The 23,307-nt window shown below is 42.2% G+C and overlaps 2 protein-coding genes and 1 non-coding gene across 4 annotated transcripts; 1 reads left to right on the top strand and 2 right to left on the bottom strand.

Moving 5' to 3' along the window:
* Positions 1-219: 219 nt before the first annotated feature.
* RPL37 (ribosomal protein L37) lies at positions 220-3,075 on the bottom strand. Its single transcript, XM_004058914.4, has 4 exons — positions 2,933-3,075; positions 2,221-2,356; positions 1,931-2,015; positions 220-337 (listed from the first exon to the last, which is right to left on the bottom strand). Exons 1-4 carry the CDS (start codon positions 2,933-2,935, stop codon positions 268-270), a joined length of 294 nt encoding a protein of 97 aa, XP_004058962.1. The 5' UTR covers positions 2,936-3,075; the 3' UTR covers positions 220-267.
* LOC115931339 (small nucleolar RNA SNORD72) lies at positions 420-499 on the bottom strand. The gene has a single exon (XR_004067845.1). It is a non-coding gene; the product is annotated as a small nucleolar RNA SNORD72 (small nucleolar RNA).
* Positions 3,042-23,094, top strand: CARD6 (caspase recruitment domain family member 6). 2 transcript variants are annotated; one of them, XM_019013295.4, is made up of 4 exons: positions 3,042-3,168; positions 9,208-9,399; positions 10,887-11,444; positions 19,916-23,094. In XM_019013295.4, exons 1-4 carry the CDS (start codon positions 3,165-3,167, stop codon positions 22,186-22,188), a joined length of 3,027 nt encoding a protein of 1,008 aa, XP_018868840.4. In that variant the 5' UTR covers positions 3,042-3,164; the 3' UTR covers positions 22,189-23,094. The 2 variants fall into 2 exon arrangements, with proteins under 2 accessions (XP_018868840.4, XP_030859331.3); XM_031003471.3 differs by having other exon boundaries at positions 3,064-3,168; positions 9,103-9,399.
* Positions 23,095-23,307: the final 213 nt, after the last annotated feature.

Here is a 23,307-nt window from a genome sequence, read left to right as displayed (position 1 = left end):
TATTGTCTTCCAGTGCCCTCTGCTTCAAGGACTCCTGGAATTCTGCTTGTTTCTCATTGCCTTTAACCATGTTACAAACCCAGTCCAAAAGTAAACATTCCAAAACAGTCACTTAACAAGTAAATCTGATATGAAGCTAGCCCAGTCCCTAAACCTACAGTATTTCACTGATACTACAAGCCTAATTGATTAAAAATACCTTACCAAACACCAGATATGTATTTTTTAAAACCAGAACATTTATTGCATGACTAATCGTTGACATTCTTAAGATGAACTGGATGCTGCAACAGCTGCCCTCTTGGGTTTAGGTGTTGTTCCTTCACGGAATCCATGCCTGCACGATGTCAAAAACAAGAACAAGTTACTTCAGCAACATTGATGCATCCATTTTAATTTTTGTTGAACAGATTTCAATGCGCTTATCTCAGTTAAATGCTGAAATCAATACTGCATTCATATGTTCAGACATTTATTTTTACAACATCACTGATAAGCTGCAATTCTTTGCTTCACTTTGCTTAAAGATACCCATTTTCGGATATAGTTAACCTCAACTGCAATAAAGGCTCAAAAACTTATTTGGCTATACTAGTCACTGGGCCAGTATGTTTGTTCATATTTGGCAAGAGATCACAGATTATTTGTAAAAATGGTTCCCTATACTGAGAATAGATCCCAACTACTTTCACTAAGCAAGGAAAAAACAATTAGCATGTTTAATGGCAGACATTTTCTAAACCAAGAGCTTTGCATTGTAACTTATTTAACATCTGTATCTACTCTAAGAAAGGTCAACTATCCTACTTTTAAAAGCCTGGCTTCAGTTCAAGCTCTTAACTCCTATATTGTACTAACAGACCACTCAACATTAAGCCCGCAAAAACGTTATGACCCTAAATGCAAAGAAAGTTGCTTCAGCACATGAACACACCTATGGGTGTCTACAAAGCCCTGAACTGTCTTGCTATCTTTAAAACTGGACACTCCGGAGACTGAGTGGGTAGAGGCTAGGGATTCTGCAAAATATTCAATTTTGCACTGGACAGTCCCACCACAAAAAATAATCCAGCCCAAAATATCAACAGCTGAGAATTGCTGAAATAGAACATAGTAACGGAAGGAGCACCAGCTTTAAAGTTAAGTCTGCATCATTCTGAATCTTAGCTGAGATCTTAGATGGGTTAATCTCTTAGAAACTACTCTTTAATATGCAGGTTCTCTCAGCTAAGTCTACGGCGGAGCTGAGATTCTGCATTTATAACTCTAAGGCCAAGACTTGAGTAACAAGAGCCCAAGGCAACAGCAGCAACCAGGGCAATTTTCTACAGCACTCTTGCCCACAGCCACTATACTAAAGGTTGAACCAAGCCTGACTCCAGACCTTATTCACTACTGTCTTGACAAATTTTGACACCAATTAAACCTAATAAATACCAACACTTTAGGACCCTAGTTCAAACAATGCTCCTGATATTTAATTTATACTACTGTTTAGTGAAAAAACTACTAATAAAATCCAAACTAACTGATGTCAAGGTTACAGCGGCAGAAGATAAAAGCTTTCAACATCTGGCCTGAGCCCAGGAGTTCCGAGATTATCCTGGGTAACATGACAATATCCCATTCTCTACAATAAATACAAAAATTAGCTGGGCATGTGGCGGCGCACACCTGTAGTCCCGGGTACTCGGGCGGCTGAGATGAGATTACCTGAGGCTGGGGAGACTGAGGCTGCAGTGAGCCGTGATCGTGCCACTACACTCAAGCTTGGGCAACATAGTGAAACCCTGCCTCAAAAACAATAACTAAAAAGCTTCCAACATCTCATCTCCAGTAACCATCAGGGTACTGTTATCTTTTTACAAGTGAACACGAGGGTTTCATTCAAGCCCATAGGACCAATTATGATCGAACATACAAACTGTACCTGAATCTGCGGTATACAATTTTTAGGTGCCTCATTCGACCAGTTCCGGTGGTATTTCGTCTTTTAGCCTTGGCACTCCAGTTATCTAAAACATAAGTTCAGAAAAGATTTCAAACGGTGTTCTCCCACACACCTTGTAGGTGTTGTTAACACACGAGTTTTATGCCACCTCATCGGCATACAGATGTACGAGTTTTAAGATAGGCACCAAATAAAGTTCAAACCTATGCCCCCACTTAAGTGCAATACAAACAAAAGCTAACACAGTTGGCCTGAAAAATGTTACTTACACTTTCTCTTGCGCTTGGCAGGGTAGCCACATTTGCCACAGGTCGACTTCTGAAGGTGGTAGGCCTTAGAGCCACAGCGGCGGCACAACGTGTGCGTCTTATTGCGACGCTTTCCAAACGATGACGTTCCCTTCGTCTGCACATTAAAGGAATAAATAGTTCTCAAACCTGGCAACTTCTAGATTTACTCGAGTTCTCCGGGAAACCAATTACTGATAAAATTTAAAGGCAATCATAAAGGTCGAAACTGTGGGAAAAGCCTCTTTCCACGAATGCCAAGTCAGAGACCACTACCCGCATTTCACGTTACCTAAAGCCCTCCGCAAGAGTTGCAATGTTCTGAAATGCACCTTATCTTTATAGACTCCGGCCAGAGAGCATCACCAATGAATTATTTCATTGTTACACAGAGCCAAACATTCCCAAACTCCTTCCCTCGGCTCCCAACCAAGGCTAGAGCCGTGAAAGGTCTCCAAAGGTTGGACCGAGGCAAAGGACACAATGCGGCTCTAGCTCCACAATTACGGCGGGATAGGTCCCCCAGGCACCAGTTAGCAGTCATTCTTCTGGCTCTTGAGGGCCACCGCATGCCTCTTTCCAGCCCACCAGTTCCCCTTATCCGGAATCTTGCCAGCCCCCCAAGCACAGCAAGCAGAGAGGCATAAAGGATGAGGATGGAACGCGATTCACAAACACCACAGTCACAACTCACCATCTCGCTTCTGCGGCCGAGACCAGAAAGACCGGAAGAGAAGGCACTTCCGCTATATCACGCTCAGAAGCTTCCGCCCAGGGAAGCACTTCCTGCGGGGCGCGGTGCAGCGTTCTCAAGCGTCCGTCGTCGTAGTGTCGGTGCGGTAAAGAGGAGAATGCGGTACCAGGCAGGGCCGATCGCGTTTCAGTGACGGAAAGGCGGGCGGGACTCCCAGTTTTCTGGCTACCGGATGGGTGAGTCTTCGTCGGGCCTGCTTGGACCCTGAGGGCCGTTTAGATTACAGTTTTGCTTTTCGTGCTGCTGTTGCTGGTGCTACTGCTACTACTGATCGGTTTCGCACGTTAGCAGTCAGATCTGTTGCTATACCGTCGATTACTGTCTTCTAGGCACATGGAGAACCTGGAATGCGGGGCTGGCCCTGCCCAGGGGTACCCTCACCGACTGAGCGTCCCCGGCGTGTAATGACCGTGTGCGCCTGGGATAATCCCTATTAGGAGAAAGCAACTTCTCCAGCAGCCTCCTCATTCCGATCCCGGAGGCTTTTGGCCGACGCTGACTTTCCCTGCGAGAGGTCGCTAGGAGTACGGAGGCATGGAGCTGGAGCTTAGAATATAAAGGGAAAGGCAGACAGTGATTTTGTTGTTGTTGTTACTGTAGTAAATCAGAGGCAAGTTATCTGATCCCATATTTCATTGTGCCAAGGAATCACACATGGAACTTGTTCAATATAGTTTCCAAGGGCCTGGCGCCGTGGCTTACGCCTGTAATCCCAGCACTTTGGGAGGCTGAGGCGGGCGGATCTCTTGAGCCGAGGCGTTGGAGACCAGCCTGGGCAACATAGGGAGACACTGTCGCTACAAAAAAAAATACAAAAAATTATCCAGGCGTGGTGGCGCGCGCCTGCCAACCCAGCTACTCGGGGGGTGGAGGTGGAGGGAGGCTTGAACCCGGAAGGTGGAGGTTGCAGTGAGCCGAGATTGCACCATTGCACTCCAGCTTAGATGACTGAGTGAGACTCTGTCTCAAAAAAACCCGAAAAAACTAAAAATAAAATGTTGCCAGAGCTGCTTTACTTTCTTGGAGGTTCTAGGAGGGAGAATCTGTTTTCTTTCCTTTCTCAGCTTCTAGAGACTGCCCAAACTCCTTGGTTTATTGCTCCCTTGCATCTTCAAAACCAGTGATACTGTAGTTCCCCCCCCCCGTTTCTGTGGGTTAAGTTCCAACACCCTCAGTGGATGCCTGAAACCACAATACCAAACCCTATATATACTGTTTTTTCGTTACATGTGTACCTGTGATGAAGTTAAATTTATGAATTAGGCACCATAAAAGATTAACAACAACTAATAGAACAATCATAACAGTATACTGTAATAAAAGTTATGTGAATGCGGTCAGTCTCTTTTTCTCAAAATATCTTATTGTCCTGTACTCAGCTATTTTTAAACCATGGTTGGCCATGGGGTAACAAACCCTGAAATCCTGCAAAGGGAAACCTTCGATAAGTGGAGACTACTGTAGTCTTTCTCACATTGCATTACTCTTTATTCTGCATCTGTCTTACTCTTTTTCCTTTCCTTTTATTTTTATTTGTAGTAGAGACAAGGTCTCACTGTTGTCCAGGCTGGTCTTGAACTCCTGAACCTTCCTGTCTTGGTCTCTCAAAGGGCTCGGGTGCCCTGCCATCCCTCTCCTACTTTTAAGGCCCCTTGTGATTACATTGACTCCATCCAGATAACTTCCTTATCTCGAGTTTCGCTAATTAGCAACCTTAATTCCCTCTGCAATTGTCCTTTGCCACATAACCTAATTTATTCATAGGTTGAGGGGATTAGTACCTTGTTATCTTTGGAGACAGCCATTATTCTGCCTACCACGGGGACTATGAGAAATGAGGTCAGTGTAGAAAAGGTAGGACAGGTGTCAACCATTAAGGAACCAAGCAGTGTGACAGGCATTATGTCAGTCTCTTTACTCCAGACATTCCCAGAATTGAAGACAGGAGAGAATTATTTTTCTTCCTCTCTCTAGTGTTCGGTGGTTCTTTTTGGTGTATGTCAAACCATGTAAATTTTGCCCTGATCAAGTAAACCCTTGGCTTTCTTTAAAGAGGTCTATGAAGGCTAGTCAGACCCTCCAATTTTCTATACAATTGCTAGGTTTAGGTCAGGGCTAGTGACTATATCAACTTTTTTTTTTTTTTGAGACAGGGTCTCACCTGTCACCTGGGCTAGAGTGCAGTGGTGCCATCGCGACTCACTGCAACCTCTACCTCCCGGGTTCAAGCAATTCTTGTGCCTCAGCCTCCCAAGTAGCTGGGACTACAGGCGCACGCCGCCACCATGCCTGGCTAATATTTTGTATTTTTAGTAGAGACAGGGTTTCACCATGTTGGCCAGGCTGGTCTCGAACTCCTGACCTCCAGTGATCAGCACCCCCTCAGTCTCCCAAAGTTCTGAGATGACAGGTGTGAGCCACCACGCCCAGCCAGGACTAGATCAACGTCTGAAACGGATGATCTAAGGCTGTTAGCCTAGGCATTCACCCCCTGACATTTTGCTTTTTGGCAGTGATAGAAACTATGTTAAGTCCTGCATCCATGGTTCTGATACAATCAAGTCTCTTGACCACCAGGACTCAGCACTGAGACCTGCCTCTTTTTATTTCTACAATACATGAAATTACTGTTGACTTTTGTCTTTAAAACATCACATAAATTCGTTAGCAGCAATTCAAGGGAGAATTTTCTGTACATTCATACCTATGATAAAGTTTAATTTATGAATTAGCACAGTAAGATTAACAACAACTAATAATAAGGCTGGGTGCAGTGGCTTACGCCTATATCCCAGTACTTTGGGAGGCTGAGGCAGGCAGATCACCTGAGGTTGGGAGTTCGAGACTAGCCTAACAAAACAAAACAAAAAAAGCTCAAAAAAACAACAATAATAAAATAGAACACATTTAAAACTTTTAGTCCTGTGTTATTATTCCGATTTGAGGTCTATACTTTCAATTTTGTACCTCCTGGCTATATTTTATATAATAGAGAACATCCTGGTTACACTCATCCTTCCCCCACCTCACTTCCTTTGCATTCTAAGGCTGTGGTATGCAAATTTCTGTTATTAAGAAACAATTTTTTTTTTTGAGACGGAGTTTTGCTCTTGTTGCCCAGGCTGGAGTGCAATGATGCTATCTTGGCTCACCGCAACCTCTGTCTCCCAGGGTCAAGTGATTCTCCTGCCTCAGCCTCTCAAGTAGCTGGGATTACAGGCATCGACCACCATGCCTGGCTAATTTTGTATTTTTAGTAGAGATGGGGTTTCTCCATGTTGGTCAGGCTGGTCTTGAACTCCCGACCTCAGGTGATCTGCCCGCCTCAGCCTCCCAAAGTGCTGGGATTACAGGCGTGAGCCACCGCACCCGGCCATCAAGAAACAATTTAAACTAGACAGCCTGGCATGGTGGCTCACGCTTGTAATCGCAGCACTCTGGGAGGCTAAGGTGGGAGGATCACTTGAGCCCAGGACAGCCTGGGCAACATAGGGAGACCCCATCTCTACAAATAATAAAAAAAATATGGTTCACGCCTGTAATCTTAGCACTTTGGGAGGCCAAGGTGGGAAGATTGCTTAAACCCAGGGGTTCGAGACCAGCCTGGACAATGTAGTGAAACCCTGTCTCTACAAAAATTTTTTTTAAAAAGAGCTCAACAGGTTGGCGTAAGCCTATACTCCCAGCTGCTCAGGAAGCTGAGGGGGGAGGATTGCTTGAGCCCAGGAGTTTGAGGCTGCTGTGAGCTATGATTGCACCATTGCACTCCAGTCAGGGCAACAGAGTGAGACTCTGTTTCAAAACAAAACAAAAGGAAAACTTGTAGAAAGAAGTTTAAATTTCAGTGCTAAGTTTCCCACTTCAAGTGAACACTTTTTTCCCATCGGCTTTGAAATCTCAGAAAGGTTACTGTGAGAAAGGAGCATATTTAGGGTTGAGCATTGGAGAGGAGACTGGTGGTTTGGGAGACCTGTTATTAAAGTACCTTCCTGGTCAAGTTGAACAACAACAACAAAAAATTGGCAATCTTTATGACAGTGCCAATCAAATTGTGGGCATGTGGTGGAATGCATCACTTGAAAGCCATACTTTTGAGATACATATTTTAAAACTCTTACCTAGAGTATAATGGTGGTTACCAGAGAGAGGCTGGGAGTTGTGAGGAAGGGAAGGGTGCCGGTCAAAGGATACAAAGTCACAGACAGGAGGAATAAATTATAAGTATTGCAGGTGATGTATATGTTAATTTGAGTGAATCATTCCGTACTGCATACATATAAAATTACTGAATATCCCATAATTATATATGATTATAATTGGTCAAAGTAAATAAAAATTTTAAAACTCTTCAATTTTATAAAACTCTTACCTAATATTAATTTTGAATATCATATGAGGATTTTTTTTTTTAAGAGCCTAGGCTAGAGTAACTTACTACAACCTCAAACTTCTGGGCCGAAGCAGCTCTCCTGCCTCAGCCTCCTTTCCCAAGCAGCTGGGACTACAGATGTGCACCATCACGACCAGATAATTTTTAAATTTTTTGTAGAGACAGGGTCTTGCTGTGTTGCTCAGGTTGGCCTCAAACTCCTGGTCTCAAGTGATCTTCCTCAGACTCCCAAAGTGCTGGGATTACAGGCATGAGCCACCTTGCCCAGCCAGGATTTTAAAATTCTTTTTTAACCTTCGAGATACCAGAATTGTATTACTCATTATCCTTGGTTCCTAATAGCATTGGTTCATGCATGTTCAGCTTTTATTTACATATTAGCTATTTACCTTTAACAATATAGTAGCCCTGATAGGCCCAACTCCTACATTGTAGGACATCCATGATCTCCTCCCCAATCCCATCCCATCCCCAAGCTCCCCATATGTGAGGTAACCATCATTCTGAATTTCATATTTATCATTCTTTGCTTTTTGTTTTGTATAATTTTAATGACTTCATGTATACTCTTAAATGTAAGGGTGTGTTTATTTTCAACTTTTAAAAAGGGTGTCATACTGTATATAATCTTTTGGGATTTACAGTTTTTCCTTACTGTTGTTATGATTTCTCTATATTGTGGGTCACTGAAGTTCATTCTTTTTGAATGCCATGTAATATTATGTTATAAGAAATATCACAGTTTATTCATCCAGTATCCTGTTGCTAGTTATGCAGATCGCTTTCAGGTTCTTGTGAACTATGAAGGAGTAAATAAAGACCAACCAGGTAATTTTCTTAAAATAAATAATAATAAAAAACCAAAAATGTAAAATATTAAATAGTAATGTTTAAAGTGGAAGTATAAATCTCCCTGTAGTCATATTCTCAGAGATAACCAGTGTTAAAATTTGGGATATCTCTTGTCTTCTTTAAAATATAATGTATATCTGCATATACTATATACACATTAAGTTTTTTAAAACAAAAATGAGATCTATAACTTGCTGTTTCCATAGCAATATATCATGGATATCATTACTTGTCAATATGTAGAGATGTACTTTATCCTTTTTAACAGTTCTTTGGTGTTTCGCTGTCGACATGTCAATATTTATTCCCTAAACCCCAACTTTGGTTATTTTCAATTTTCTACTGTTGTAAACAATGTTGTAATGCAGATTCTTGTACATACATCTTTGGGTATTTGCTCGATTATTTCCTTAAGATAATTTCCTAGAACTGGAATTGCTGGGTTGAAGGATATGAAGTTTTATTTTTGTCTGTCTTCAACTTTATTTATTTATTGCTGTATATTGCCATATTGCCCACCAAATATCAATTAATAATTTACATTCTTGGCATCATAGTATAGTTCTCTGAGCAGGGAATACCTAGTCCAACCTGAAGTTCAAGAGCGACTTCTTGGAGGAGGGGACCCTGGGTCTGAGTCATGGTGAGAATTTATCAAGACTTCAAAAGAGCAGATAAATAATCCACAAGGACCCCGGACCAGAGAGTGCTCCGAGCTGGGTTGCCCCACTGTGCTTGTATCTGCACTCTCCAACACTAGGCATCATTGACATGTTAAAGCTTAGCCAAATAGAATTGTTCTTTGTCATTCTTTTTTTAACTTTTACTTATTCATTAGGATGATTTCATAATGTATTTCCTGGTTTAGAGGAAACAGGAACAATGGCTACCAAGAGTACTCCCTCAGAGATCATAGAAAGAGAAAGAAAAAAGTTGCTTGAAATCCTTCAACATGATCCTGATTCTATCTTAGACACGTTAACTTCTCGGAGGCTGATTTCTGAGGAAGAGTATGAGACTCTGGAGAATGTTACAGATCTCCTGAAGAAAAGTCGGAAGCTGTTAATTTTGGTACAGAAAAAGGGAGAGGCGACCTGTCAGCATTTTCTCAAGTGTTTATTTAGTACTTTTCCACAGTCAGCTGCCATTTGCGGCTTAAGGCATGGTAAGTTGAGTTTGTATACGTTTTGGGGTGAGAGGAAGGGGGCAGACTTACTGAAAAAGAAAACAAAATGAAAGAAAATTGTTGCCTTTTATTTTTGTTAGTCTTTTTCTGGAGATAATTTTCATTGAAATATGAAATAGGGAAAAACTGGAATTTTAAAAGTTTCTGAAATTTAACATCTTATTGGTTTACTGAATCGATAATTTGTTTTTCAGACTGTACTCAAAACTTGCAGTTGTTTTAATGCTAACAAACTGCTCATTATTCTGGCAGTAACATGCTAAAATCTCACAGTTGGAAGGAAAATACTTTAATAATAACACAATCCAGGGTTTGTTTTTCAAGTAGGTGAATTCGTGGATATTTACAGTGCCAAGACCACAAGCTATATCTTTCACTTAGTATAGCCATTTTGAAAATACAAGGAAAATAATTTTTAACACATAGATGGCAAATCAGTAGTTTCATTTTTTTGGTGATAAGAATGCCAGCAGCAGCTGTTTTCTGGAGCAATTCCAGTGCTAATTCTTAAATGGTTCAAAGATAACTAGTAGTCCATGAAAAAGCAATTCTTCCAGTTGTTTAGCAATTCTGTAAATTACTACTAGGACTAGGTCTAGCTCTTTTTCTAGGAATCTAAAAAAAAATTCAAAATTATTTTAAGGGATGTTAGAGAGGTAGAGGCTCAGATAAAAAGGTGAATGTTAATGATACCTAATTTAGGACAAGATTTATATGCTTAGAAATTTTTCTTTTATTATTTCTAAAGCACACTATTCCAAATAGAGCCATTTGCTTACTGATTAGAAATTATTTGTGATCAGATTTCATTAGCAATGACCCCAAGAGACGTGAGTCTGTTGTGAGTCACAGTAAGTCCACAAGTAAACACTGTTCATATGATTCAAATTGTTTGTTTTATTCACTTACCCTGTAAGGTTGCTAGGAAGGACTCAAACTTTAAGCAAGACAGTGGTGTGATCTGATTTTTTTTTTTTAGTGGAAAAAAGAAAGTTCTGAAAGTTGACATGTTGACATGCAAGTTATATAGGAGGTGTTAGGTATTCCTGTCCTCCAGTGAAATAAGAGGTGGCTGGGCGCTGTGGCTCACGCCTGTAATCCCAGCACTTTGGGAGGCCCGGGCAGATGGATCACCTGAGGTCAGGAGTTTGAGACCAGCCTGACCAACATAGTGAAACACTGTCTCTACTAAAAATACAAAAATTAGCTGGGCATGATGGCGCATGCCTGTAATCCCAGCTACTTGGGAGACTGAGGCAGGGGAATCACCTGAACCCGGGAGGTTGAGGTTGCAGTGAGCCCAGATCGTGCCATTGCACTCCAGCCTGGGCAACAAGAGTGAAACTCTGTCTCAAAAAATAAATAAATAAATAAAAGAAGAGGGATGAAGCTTTGAGGCCTCAGGAACTCTAGCTGTTATACAGCTTCTTTTTCTTAATTGGGAAAAACAATTCTTTTCTTTGCAGAAGTTTTAAAACATGAGAATACAGTACCTCCTCAATCTATGGGGGCAAGCAGTAATTCAGAAGATGCTTTTTCTCCTGGAATAAAACAGCCTGGAGCCCCTGAGATCACAGTGTTCTTCAGTGAGAAGGAACACTTGGATTTGGAAACCTCTGAGTTTTTCAGGGACAAGAAAACTAGTTATAGGGAAACAGCTTTGTCTGCCAGGAAGAATGAGAAGGAATATGACACACCAGAAGTCACATTATCATATTCAGTTGAGAAAGTTGGATATGAAGTTCCAGCAACTATTACATATATAAAAGATGGACAGAGATATGAGGAGCTAGATGATTCTTTATACTTAGGAAAAGAGGAATATCTAGGATCTGTTGACACCCCTGAAGATGCAGAAGCCACTGTGGAAGAGGAGGTTTATGATGACCCAGAGCACGTTGGATATGATGGTGAAGAGGACTTCGAGAATTCAGAAACCACAGAGTTCTCTGGTGAAGAACCAAGTTATGAGGAATCAGAAACCAGCCTTTCATTGGAGGAGGAACAGGAGAAAAGTATAGAAGGTATGGAAATATCTTGTATAGTTAGTTAGGCAACAACTTAATAAGTTAATAAGCTTGCCATGACATAATGGGGATGGGGGATGAAAAAGGGACAGATGTCAGCAGAAAATCAACTACTAAGAAATTCCTCATGCCTCTCTGACCTGGAATCTCCTTGAGGTAGTTGTTGACTTAAAGGAGCTCCCAGGACCTAGGAAAATGATGGACAGCATAAGCAAAAGTAAATATTGATTGTCAGTTTGTAAATTTCTGTAGTTCGTATAAGGAGTTGCCAATCATTAATTTCCCATTATACGTATGAGGAGTTGCTAAGCATTAATTTCAGGCTAACCTATTCCTCAGGTTAGACTACTTTAGTTATTTTAGTGCCTTTGTGACCAGAGAGATGTGGGGATTATGGGTTTGACTATTTAAGTGAAAACAGTCAGTAAATGGCTAAGATCCCAAAATATTGTTACTTGGCTTGATCCAGTCCACATAATGCCATCTTGATGAGAATTATATTTGTATCTTGAATCTGAATATTTCTTTATTTAAAAAAATTTTTTTTTTAAACAGGGTCTCACTCAGGCTGGAGTGCAGTGGCACAATCATGACTCACCGCAGCCTCTACCTCCCAGGCTCGGGTGATCCTCCTACCTCAGCCTCCTGAGTAGCTAGCATTACAGGTGCCCGCCACCACGCCTGGCTAATTTTGTATTTTGTAAAGATGGGATTTTGCCATGTTGCTCAAGCTGGTCTCGAACTCCTGGGCTCAAGTGATCTGCCCACCTTGGCCACCCAAAATCCTGGGATTACAGGTGTGAGCCACTGCACCTAGCCAAATCTGAATATTTCTTAATGAAAATTCAAAATATGAGAAGTGTTTCATTGGAGTGATATTGCCTGGGAAAATAGACATCACTAAGTTCTGAGTAGAGGATGAAAATGTAGCTACCATCTCACATTAATTTCAAATCTTGGGGACTCATAATCCACTTATGGGTAGGAAGAGAGTCATTTCTTCCTCATCACACCTTGTATCAGTTTGTGAGGGATGCTGTAACAAAATACCACAAAATCAGTGGCTTAAACAATAAACACAGATTTCTTGTCTCACTCTTTTGGAGGCTAGAAATCTGAAATCAAAGTATCAAAGTACTGACAGGGTTGCTTCCTTCTTTTTTTTTTGAAACAGAGTCTCGCTCTGTCGCCCAGGCTGGAGTGCAATGGTGTGACCTTGCTCACTGTACCCTCTGCCTCCCGGGTTCAAGCGATTCACCTGCCTCAGCTCCCCAAGTAGCTGGGATTATAGGTGCGTGCCACCACGCCTGGCTAATTTTTGTAGCTTTAGTAGAGACGAGGTTTCACCATGTTGGCCAGGCTGGTCTCGAACTCCTAACCTCAAGTAATCCACCCACCTTGGCCTCCCAAAATTCTGGGATTAAGGCATGAGCCACTGCACCTGGACAAGGGTTGGTTCCTTGTGAAGGATGTGATCTGAAGGATCCTAGCTTTCCTGGTGGTTTGCTGGAAATCATTGACACTGCTTGGCTTGTGCAAGCATCCCTCTGATATGCCTTCACCTTCAAATGGCCTTGTCCCTGAGTGTGCACCCCTTTGGCCAAAATAAAAAAGGACACCAGTCATATTGGATTAGGGCCCACCCTAATAACATTATTAAAACTAATTACATCTGCAATGGCCCTATTTCCAAATAACATCACATTCTGAGGTACTGGGGGTTAGGATTTCAACATATGAATTTTGTGAGGGACATAATTCAACCCATGCCTCTTGCCCCACCCCCAAATAACTTCTTAATACATGATTATTTTGGGGCCCCATTCTTAATTTTTATTTATTTATTTTAGTTGGTGCATAGGGTTGAATTAATTAATTCATTGCATAGTATCATCATTATTCTGCAAAAATCCCCTGTTTATCTATTCTGTTTTTTTCTCCATTTCCCATTTACCTTCTTCCATAGGTAACATTCTAATATTGCAGTGCGTGTCTTACATATTGTTTGGTTTTCATGAAATTTTTTTTCTGTATCAGGTACTGACTGGGTTTCACCACGTTGCCCAGGCTGGTCTTGAAATCCTGGCCTCAATAATGCTACATAACACATCATCTGAAAATTCAGTCACTTCAAACACTGAGAGTTTATTATTGTTCACATGTCTGTGGTTGGCTGGGCAGTTCTGCTGGTCTTCCCTGGGTTCACTCATGCATCTGTGATGAGGTGGTTGAAGGCTGGTCTCTCATCTTCTAGCAGGCTACTCTGGGCTTGTTTTCAGAATAGATGCAGTATATTCTTTTTTTTTTTTTTTTTTTTTTTTGAGAGGGAGGCTCACTCTGTTGCCCAGGCTGGAGTGCAGTGGCATGATCTTGGCTCACTGCAACCTCTGCCTCCTGGGTTCAAGCGATTCTCCTGCCTCAGCCTCCTGAGTAGCTGGGATTACAGGTGCCCACTACCACGCCTGGCTAATTTTTGTATTTTTAGTAGAGATGGGGTTTCACCATGTTGGCCAGGCTGGTCTCGAACTCTTGACCTCAGGTGATCCACCCACCTCGGCCTCCCAAAGTGCTGGAATTATGGACATGAGCCACCGCGCCTGGCCAAGTATATTCTTATGATGAGGGTAAAGGAGAGAGAAAGGGAGAGAGAGCAAGGTGGAGGAGAGGAGACAGAGAAGTAGTGAAGGCCTTTTGAGTCTTAGGTTTGGAACGATCATCATGCCATCTATGCCATCTGTATCTGTTTCCTAGGGCTGCTGTAACAAAGTACCACAAATACGTGGCTTTAGAACAACAAAAATTTATTGTCTCACAGTTCAGGAGGCCAGAAGCCTGATATCAAGGTATCAGGAGGGTCATCCTCCCTCTGGAGGTGCTAGGAAAGGATTTGTCTCAGGCTTCTCTCCTAGCCCCTGGTAGCTTCGTGCATTCCTTGACTTACAGATGACCATTTTCTCCCTGTGTCTCTTCACATCATCTATCCTCTGTGCATGTCTCTGTGTCTAAATTTTTCTTTTTTATTAAGACACCAATTATACTGATTTAGGCCCCCCTCCATGACCTTATTTTAACTTAATTACCTCTGTAAAGATAAAGATGCTATTTACAAAATAAAGCCACATTCTGCATTACTGGGGGGACTTCATATCTTTTTGAGGGGGACAAAATTCAACCCATAACACCATTACTTCTGCCACATTCTGTTGACCAAAGCAAGTCTCAAAGCCAGGTTTAGGGTTGGGGGAAAACAAGTTCTACTTCTTGCAAAATAAGATAGCAAAGACTATGGATACCAGAAAGCCATTAATTGGGGACATTATTACAATCAGTCTAACATCTTTAGTAAAACAGATCAAGAGAAGTCTTAATAATAATGTAGTTATGATCTGCAATGTAATTCTAATGGCTGCCCATCCACTCTAGTTGACTGGAGGCACGTGGCTATTCTTTGTTTCTTTCCCAAGTAATATTTGTCTGTGCAGCTGAGAACTGAAAAAAATAGTTCTAATTCAAAGGAAGGTCTTCATGCTCTTTGTCATGCGAAATTTTATGTAAAAAATATCACAGTGTCACAGTCTCAGAAAGGCTTAAACTATTGCCTTGTGTGCTCTGCACTATAGAAGTTCAACTTGTATAGACAGTATCAATTGACTCTCTTCCCCCTCCAGCTTGTTGTTGGGTTCAACCATTGGGTGGAACCAATATGTTTACCTTTCCCTGTGGCCTTTCTTTTTTCCTGAAGATCCAGGTTTTCATTTTATATTATTTTCCTTTAGCCTGAAAAATTTATTTATTTTTTCTCTTAGTACAAGTCTGCTGGTGGTAAATTCTCTTAGTTTTTGTTTATTGAAAGATATTTTTATTTTGCCTTCATTCCAGAAGGTTGCTTTTGCTGGATATAGGATTCTACAACTTTTGCCTTTAACATGTTATGGATGCCATTCCTCTGTCTTTTAGCTTCCATTGTTTCTGATGCTAAATCTTCAGTCATTTTATCATTGATCCTCTCTGTAAGTGCTGTGTCATTTATCTCTGGTTGTTTTCAAGATTTTTTCTTAATTTTTTTTGAGCAGTTGACTCTGATGTGTCTGGGGTGATTTTTTTTTTCTCTTAGTGTTTGCAGAGTTTCCTGAATCTATAAAAAACTTTTAATCAAATTTGGAAACTTTTCAGCCGTTATTTACCGAGATTTTTTTCTTTCTCACTTCTTCTCTTCTCTCTTTCTGAGACTTCAAGTACATGAATTTTAGAGCTTTAAAAATATTGTTCTACAGGTTCCAGAGACTCTGCTCAGTTTTCTTTAATATTTTTTCTCTCTGTTCTTCAGGTTAGATATTAACTTTCTTCTGTCATCTCCAATTTGTTGTTAGCCCATCTAGTGATTTTAAACAAATTCATATATTGTGATTTTTAATTCCAGAATTTCCTGTTTAAAAATACTTTATATTTTTTTCTGAGAATTCCTATTTAATCATTCATTGTGGACTTACTTAACTTTAATTGTTTTTTTTTTTTTTTTTTTTTTGAGACAGAGTCTTACTCTGTTGCTCAGGCTAGAGTGCAGTGGCACAATCTTGGCTCACTGCAGCCTCAATCTCCTAGGCTGAGGCTCAAGCCATCCTCCCACCTTGGCCTCTCAAGTAGCTAGGGCTACAGGCACAGACCGCCAGGCCTGGTTAATTTTGTATTTTTTGTAGAGACAGGGTTTTCACGATGTTGCCCAGGCTGGTTTTGAACTCCTGGGCTCAAGTGATCCTCCTGCCTCAGCCTCCCACTGTTTTGGAATTACAGGCATGAGCCACCATGCCTGACTGTAAAATTCTTATATGCTAAATCTAACATCTGGGTCATTTTGGAGTCAGTGTCCATTGAGTATGAGTTACATTTCCTGTTTCTTCCTATGTCTATTAGCTTTGGATTGTGTTCTATCCATTGTATATAATAGGTCATAGAGACTCTAGATTGTTATATTTCTCCCAAGAGTCTGAATATTATTTTGGTCTGTTTTTGTCTCCAATTAACCTAACTGTACTTAAATTCAAAATTTAGACTCCTTTTCCGTGGGTGGCAGCTGAAATCTCTGTTTATTTCTTTTTGCCTTAGCTGAGTTATTTTTATGAATTTTTAATTTATAAAATTGAGATTAGTTTCCTGATATTATTGCTTACTTTTTTCACCTAGCTCTGTGCTTAATTAGATACATCTCTGTTTTGTGTGTACATCTACTCTGTTGCTTTGATCTGCTCCATAGTGACACTGTTATTACCTTGTCGACACACCTGGCTTGGATCCTGTGGGTATTGATGTCTTTCTTTTTTTTTGAGATGACAGGCTGGAGTGCAGGGTCACAATCTTGGCTCACTGCAACCCTGCAACCTCCACCTCCTGGGTTCAAGTGATTCTCCTGCCTCAGCCTCCTGAGTAGCTGGGACTACAGGCACCTGCCACCACACCTGGCTAATTTTTGTATTTTTAGTAGAGACGGGGTGTCATTATGTTGGCCAGGCTGGTCTCGAACTCCTGACCTCAGGTGATCTGCCGACCTCATCCTCCCAAAGTGCTGGGATTATAGGTGCGAGCCACTGCACCCAGCCGTGGGTACCAATTTCTGGCTGAAGAAGTAGAGAATTGCTTTCCTAAGGCAAAGTATGAGACAGGAAAAAGCAGAACTTAAAAGCTGTCCTGCAACCTATTCTCTCACTGCTTCCTCTGTGAACTCTTCATGCTAGATTCAACTTCCCCCTCACCTTTTTGCCCCAACACATATATCAGTTCAAGCAACTTTGAGACTACTCAAAGGCTTCTTATAGTTACTTTTATTAATTCCTAAAATCTATGCTTTTCTCTTATTTCTGTTGTTTCTTCAAAGCTATTTTTAAGGGTAATTTTACATTTCTACGCTAGCTGGCCGTCTGTCAGGAGTAGAAAATCTAGTCTGATCTTCTCTCTCTGTTATGTACTATCTCTGTATTTATAAGATGTAGGTAGGCCGGCCGGGGTGGCTCATGCCTACAATCCCAACACTTTGGGAGGCTGAGGCAGGCAGATTAATTGAGCCCAGGAGTTGAGACCAGCCTGGGCAAAATGGTGAGACCCTGTCTCTACAAAATGAAGAAATGAAAAGTTAGGTGGGGTTGATGGTGTGCACTTGTGGTCCCAGCTACTCCGAAGGCTGAGGCAGGAGGATCACCTGAGCCCAGGAAGTTGAGACTGCAGTGAGCTGAGATTGCACCACTGCACTCCAGCCTAGGTAACAGTACAAGACCCTGTCTCAAAAAAAAAAGTAGGTAGAAGATAGTTTGGAAAATGGGAGATCAGGAAAAATTAGGTATAGCATGTAAACTCTCAGAAAAACTTTGAAGGAAATAAAATCGTCAGTTCCTGTAAACTTCAGCAAGAGATAAATTTAAGAAAGAACCAGTATCGGCCAGGTGCGGTGGCTAACGCCTGTAATCCTAAGACTTTGTGAGGCCGAGGCAGGCGCATCACGAGGTCAGGAGATTGAGACCATCCTGGCTAACATAGTGAAACCCCGTCTCTACTAAAAATACAAAAAATTAGCCAGGTGTGGTGGCACCCGCATATGGTCCCAGCTACTCGGGAGGCTGAGGCAGGAGAATCGCTTGAACCCGGGAGGTGGAGGTTTCAGTGAGCTGAGATCGTGCCACTGCATCCAGCCTGGGTGACAGAGTGACACTCCATCTCAAAAAAAAAAAAAAAAAAAAGGCCAGGCACAGTGGCTTACACCTGTAATCCTAGCACTTTGGGAGGCTGAGGAGGGTGGATTGCCTGAGCTCAGGAGTTTGAGACCAGCCTGGGCAACACGGTGAACCATCTCTACTAAAATACAAAAAAAAAAAAAAAAAAAAAATTAGCTGGGTGTGACGGCGGGCGCCTGTAGTCCCAGCTACTCGGGAGGGTGAGACAGGAGAATCACTTGAACCCGAGAGGCGGAAGTTGCAGTGAGCCGAGATCGAGCCACTGCACTCCAGCCTGGTGACAGAGTGAGACTCCATCTCCAAAAAAAAAAAAACAAAACAGTATCAACCTAGAGTATTTCTCATAGATGTATATAATTTAACATTAACAAAATTTTTTTTCATTGCTGCATGTAAATGTTAGCACATTTTTTTAAATAAAAAACCTAAATGATCATCCATAGGCAATTGTTAAATAGTTACATCCATCCAAACCATGGAGTACCATGAAATAGCTAAAATGAGTTAGGTAGATCAGTATATATGCTGACTTGAAATAATTTGCAAGGAATACCACTAAGTGAAAAGAAGCTGAAGAATCATTTGTTTAGTATAATATCATTTATGTAAAAAAAAATAGCATGGGCTGGGCACAGTGGCTCATGCCTGTAATCCTTCATTTTGGGAGGCTGAGGCAGGTGGATTACTTGAGGTCAGGAGTTCAAGACCAGCCTGGCCAACATGGTGAAACCCCATCTCTACAAGAATACAAAAATTAGCTTGGTGTGGTGGCACATGCCTGTAATCCCAGCTACTTGGGAGGCTGAGGCTGGGAGAATTACTTGAACCCAGGAGGTGGATGTTGCAGTGAGCTGAGATCTTGCCACTGCACTCTAGCCTGGGCAACAGAGCCAGACTCCATCTCAAAAAAAAATAGCATCTACTAAGTAAAACTATATATTTCTGTATATGCATGCATACTTAAGTACTTGCATAGAAAAAGGATGGGAAGCAAACATACTGTACCATATTGATATCTCCCCTAAAAATGAAGCTGACTTGCCAGAATGGTGAAAGGAGACTTCCACTTTATTTATATTGTTTCAGCTTTTTGCAGTGAAAATGTAGATTAGACCGGGTGTAGGGGCTTATGTCTATCCTAGCACTTTGGGAGGCTGAGGCAGGCTGATCACTTGAGTCTAGCTCAAGACCAGCCTAGCCAACATGGTGAAATCCCATCTCTACTAAAAATACAAAAATTAGCTGGGCATGGTGGCACACACGTGTAGTCCCAGCTACTTGGGAGGTTGAGACACAAGAATTGCTTGAACCCAGGAGGTGGAGGTTGCAGTGAGCTGAGATGGCTCCATTGCACTCCAGCCTGGGTGACAGTTTTCTTTCAAACTCTGCCTCAAAGCAAAAAATAATGCAGATGACTTATTTAATTTTAAAAGTCAGGCTGGGCACAGTGACTCATGCCTGTAATCCCAGCACTTTGGGAGGTTCGCTTGAGACCAGTTCAGAGTCAGCCTGGGCAACATAGAAAGACCCCATCTCTATTAAAAGAAAAAAGTAGCCAGGCATGGTGGTGGGTGACTGTAGCCTCAGCTACTTGGGAGGCTGAGATGGTAGGATTGCTTGAGCCCAGGGTGATGATCATGCCCCTGGATTCCAGCCTAGGTGATGGAGTGAGACTGTCTCAAAAAAAGAAGTCGATGGGGAAAATTGAAATTCTGAACGTGGCATTCACTATTATCTTCTCTCCTACAGAAAGAAAAAGGGTGTTTAAAGATGTCCTGTTATGTTTGAACATGGATAGAAGCAGAAAGGTTCTGCCAGATTTTGTTAAACAATTCTCCTTAGATCGAGGATGTAAGTGGACCCCTGAGAGTCCAGGAGACTTAGCCTGGAATTTCCTGATGAAAGTTCAAGCACGAGATGTGACGGCTAGGGATTCAATCCTCAGGCACAAGGTTCTGGATGAAGACAGCAAGGAGGATTTGCTGGCTGGAGTGGAGAATTTGGAAATTCGAGACATACAAACCATTAATCCCCTTGACGTCCTTTGTGCCGCCATGCTGTGTTCAGATAGCTCTTTGCAACGCCAAGTCATGTCAAACATGTATCAGTGCCAGTTTGCTCTTCCCCTGCTACTGCCAGACGCAGAAAACAACAAAAGCATCTTAATGCTGGGGGCCATGAAAGACATTGTGAAGAAGCAGTCGACACAGTTTTCAGGGGGGCCTACAGAGGATACAGAAAAGTTTCTGACTCTCATGAAGATGCCTGTCATCTCTTTTGTGCGTCTAGGATACTGTAGCTTCTCTAAGTCCAGAATCCTCAACACACTTCTCAGCCCTGCCCAGTTGAAATTACACAAAATCTTTCTTCATCAAGATTTGCCTCTTTTGGTGCTTCCCCGGCAAATCTCTGATGGCCTGGTTGAGATAACATGGTGTTTTCCTGATAGCGATGATAGAAAGGAAAGCCCCTTTTTCCAAAAGCCTGTTGCTCTGGCTAATCTCCGTGGAAATCTAGAAAGCTTTTGGACTCAGTTTGGTTTTTTGATGGAAGTTTCTTCAGCTGTGTTTTTTTTCACTGACTGTTTAGGTGAGAAGGAATGGGACTTGCTAATGTTTTTAGGAGAAACTGCCATTGAAAGATGCTACTTTGTTCTCAGTTCCCAAGCCAGGGAGAGTGAAGAGGCTCAAATTTTTCAGAGGATACTGAACTTGAAGCCAGCACAGCTACTGTTTTGGGAGAGGGGAGATGCTGGGGATAGAAGGAAGAACATGGAGGGCCTTCAAGCTGCCCTCCAGGAACTGATGTTCTCTTCTTGCCTCAGATGTGTGTCTGTGGAGGATATGGCCACCCTGGCCAGGGAGCTGGGGATTCAGGTAGATGAAGACTTTGAAAACACTCAGAGAATTCAAGTTTCCTCTGGAGAAAACATGGCTGGGACAGCTGAAGGTGAGGGTCAGCAAAGACACAGTCAGCTAAAAAGCTCATCTAAAAGCCAGGCTCTAATGCCAATTCAAGAGCCTGGGACTCAGTGTGAGCTCAGCCAGAATCTTCAGAATCTCTGTGGTACCCCAGTATTCAGGCCTGTTCTAGAGAACTCCTGGCTCTTTCCAACCAGAATTGGAGGTAACTTTAACCATGTTTCCTTGAAAGCCCCCTGGGTTATGGGCCGCCCCTTTGGGTCAGAGCAGAGGCCTAAGTGGTTCTGTCCTTTGCCTTTTCAGAATGCAGGGGCCCAGGGCCGAGGTAAAAGTTTTGGTATTCAATCCTTCCATCCCCAGATATTTTATTCAGGTGAAAGATTCATGAAATTTTCCAGAGCTGCTCGGGGATGTCAGTTGAATGGAACATTTGGGAGACCGCCAAGACCCATTTGTCAGCATGTACAGGCCTGCCCTGAGAGACCACAAATGATGGGAACTCTTGAAAGGTCTAGGGCAGTAGCCTCCAAGATAGGTCACTCCTATTCCCTGGATTCACAGCCAGCAAGAGCAGTAGGGAAGCCATGGCCTCAGCAAGCTTGCACCAGGGTAACAGAGTTAACTGAAGCAACTGGAAAACTGATAAGAACATCCCATATTGGAAAGCCTCACCCTCAGTCCTTTCAACCAGCAGGAGCCACACAAAAACTAAGACCTGCTTCTCAGCAAGGAGCCCAGATGAAGACACAAGGTGGGGCTTCAAATCCAGCTCTCCAAATAGGGTCCCATCCCATGTCCAAGAGCTCTCAGTTCAAATCCGATCAGTCCAACCCATCCACAGTCAAACACTCCCAGCCTAAACCCTTCCATTCTGTGCCCTCTCAACCTAAATCCTCTCAGACAAAATCCTGTCAGTCCCAGCCCTCCCAAACTAAACCTTCTCCATGCAAATCCACTCAGCCTAAGCGAAGCCAGCCCCGGCCTCCCCAGTCTAAGCCTTCTCAGCCCAGACCCACTCGACCTAAGTCATCCTCAACCAATCCTTCACAAGCTAAGGCACACCACTCAAAAGCAGGGCCGAAGAGGGGAGGGAAGCATTAAAGAGCTAACTCCAGAGATCTATAAAGCATATCCTTTACCCAGGCCATTCCTATCATATAGTAAGCAGAAGAGTTGCCATGAAAGTAAAAGACTACTGTCATTAGCATGTAAAACAAAGAAAGATATACATGACCGAATTGGATATCTTTGTTTGTTTGTTTGAGACAGAGTTTCACTCTTGTTGCCCAGGCTGGAGTGCAATGGCACGATCTCGGCTCACCGCAACTTCTGCTTCCTGGCTTAAAGTGATTCTCCTGCCTCAGCCTCTCGAGTAGCTGGGATTACAGGCATGCACCACCACACCCAGCTAATTTTGTATTTTTAGTAGAGGCAGGGTTTCTCCATGTTGGTCAGGCTGGTCTTGAACTCCCGATCTCAGGTGGTCCGCCCGCCTAGGCCTCTCAAAGTGTTGGGATTATGTGTGTAAGCCACAGCGCCCAGCCCGAATTGGATATCTTTAAGATATCTGTAAGTGTTGTATCCCTAACCAAGAAGAAAAATATGAAAATAATTAAGACGAATCAAGCAGTAGATAATTGAATCCAATCTTGAGTATTATTAGATAATGTATAACTTGCACCCAGGGAATGGGGGTCTATGAGACAACCCCACTTGGAGAAGAATGGGGTTAGGGTCTCTAATTGCAAAGTGACTGTACAATAGGACGAAAGTTGCCTCTGTGTCTGAAAAAGTATCTTAGTTGTTGGCTGCTCCAGAGGTATCTTTGTCAAAAGCTTCTGGTTCAATATCAGCCACTGAGCAGATAACCCTGCTTATTTGGTGTGGTTAAATCAACTAGCTTCTGCTAATAGCCCCAATTTGCTTGAATGGGAAAACTCTCTCATTTGACCCTTATAGGTAGAAATAATGAATTAACAACCAATAAAATTAATTATTTGGCATTAACTTTGCGAAAGATCTATGTTTGTTTCATATTTGATATGGTTTGGCTCTGTCTCCACCCAAATCTTATTTCGAATTGTAATCCCCATGTCCCTCAGGAGGGACCAGGGACCTGGTGGGAGGTGATTGGATTATGGGGCCGGTTTCCTCCATGCTGTTCCTGTGATAGTGAGTGAGTTCTCACGAGATCTGATGGTTTATTTTTATTTTTTTGAG

The sequence above is a fragment of the Gorilla gorilla genome, chromosome 19 (genome assembly GCF_029281585.2).
Source record: "Gorilla gorilla gorilla isolate KB3781 chromosome 19, NHGRI_mGorGor1-v2.1_pri, whole genome shotgun sequence".
NCBI lineage: Eukaryota > Metazoa > Chordata > Mammalia > Primates > Hominidae > Gorilla > Gorilla gorilla.
Note: the sequence above shows the minus strand (reverse complement) of the source record. Positions and strands in the feature narration are given on the sequence as shown.

Coding starts and splice junctions, on each gene's coding strand:
- RPL37 (XM_004058914.4), bottom strand. Junction 2,016..2,220: donor TGCCAAGCGCAAGAGAAAGT/GTAAGTAACATT, acceptor CTTATGTTTTAG/ATAACTGGAGTGCCAAGGCT. Junction 338..1,930: donor ATTGTATACCGCAGATTCAG/GTACAGTTTGTA, acceptor GACATCGTGCAG/GCATGGATTCCGTGAAGGAA.
- CARD6 (XM_031003471.3), top strand. Junction 9,400..10,886: donor CATTTGCGGCTTAAGGCATG/GTAAGTTGAGTT, acceptor TTTTCTTTGCAG/AAGTTTTAAAACATGAGAAT. Junction 11,445..19,915: donor ACAGGAGAAAAGTATAGAAG/GTATGGAAATAT, acceptor TCTCTCCTACAG/AAAGAAAAAGGGTGTTTAAA.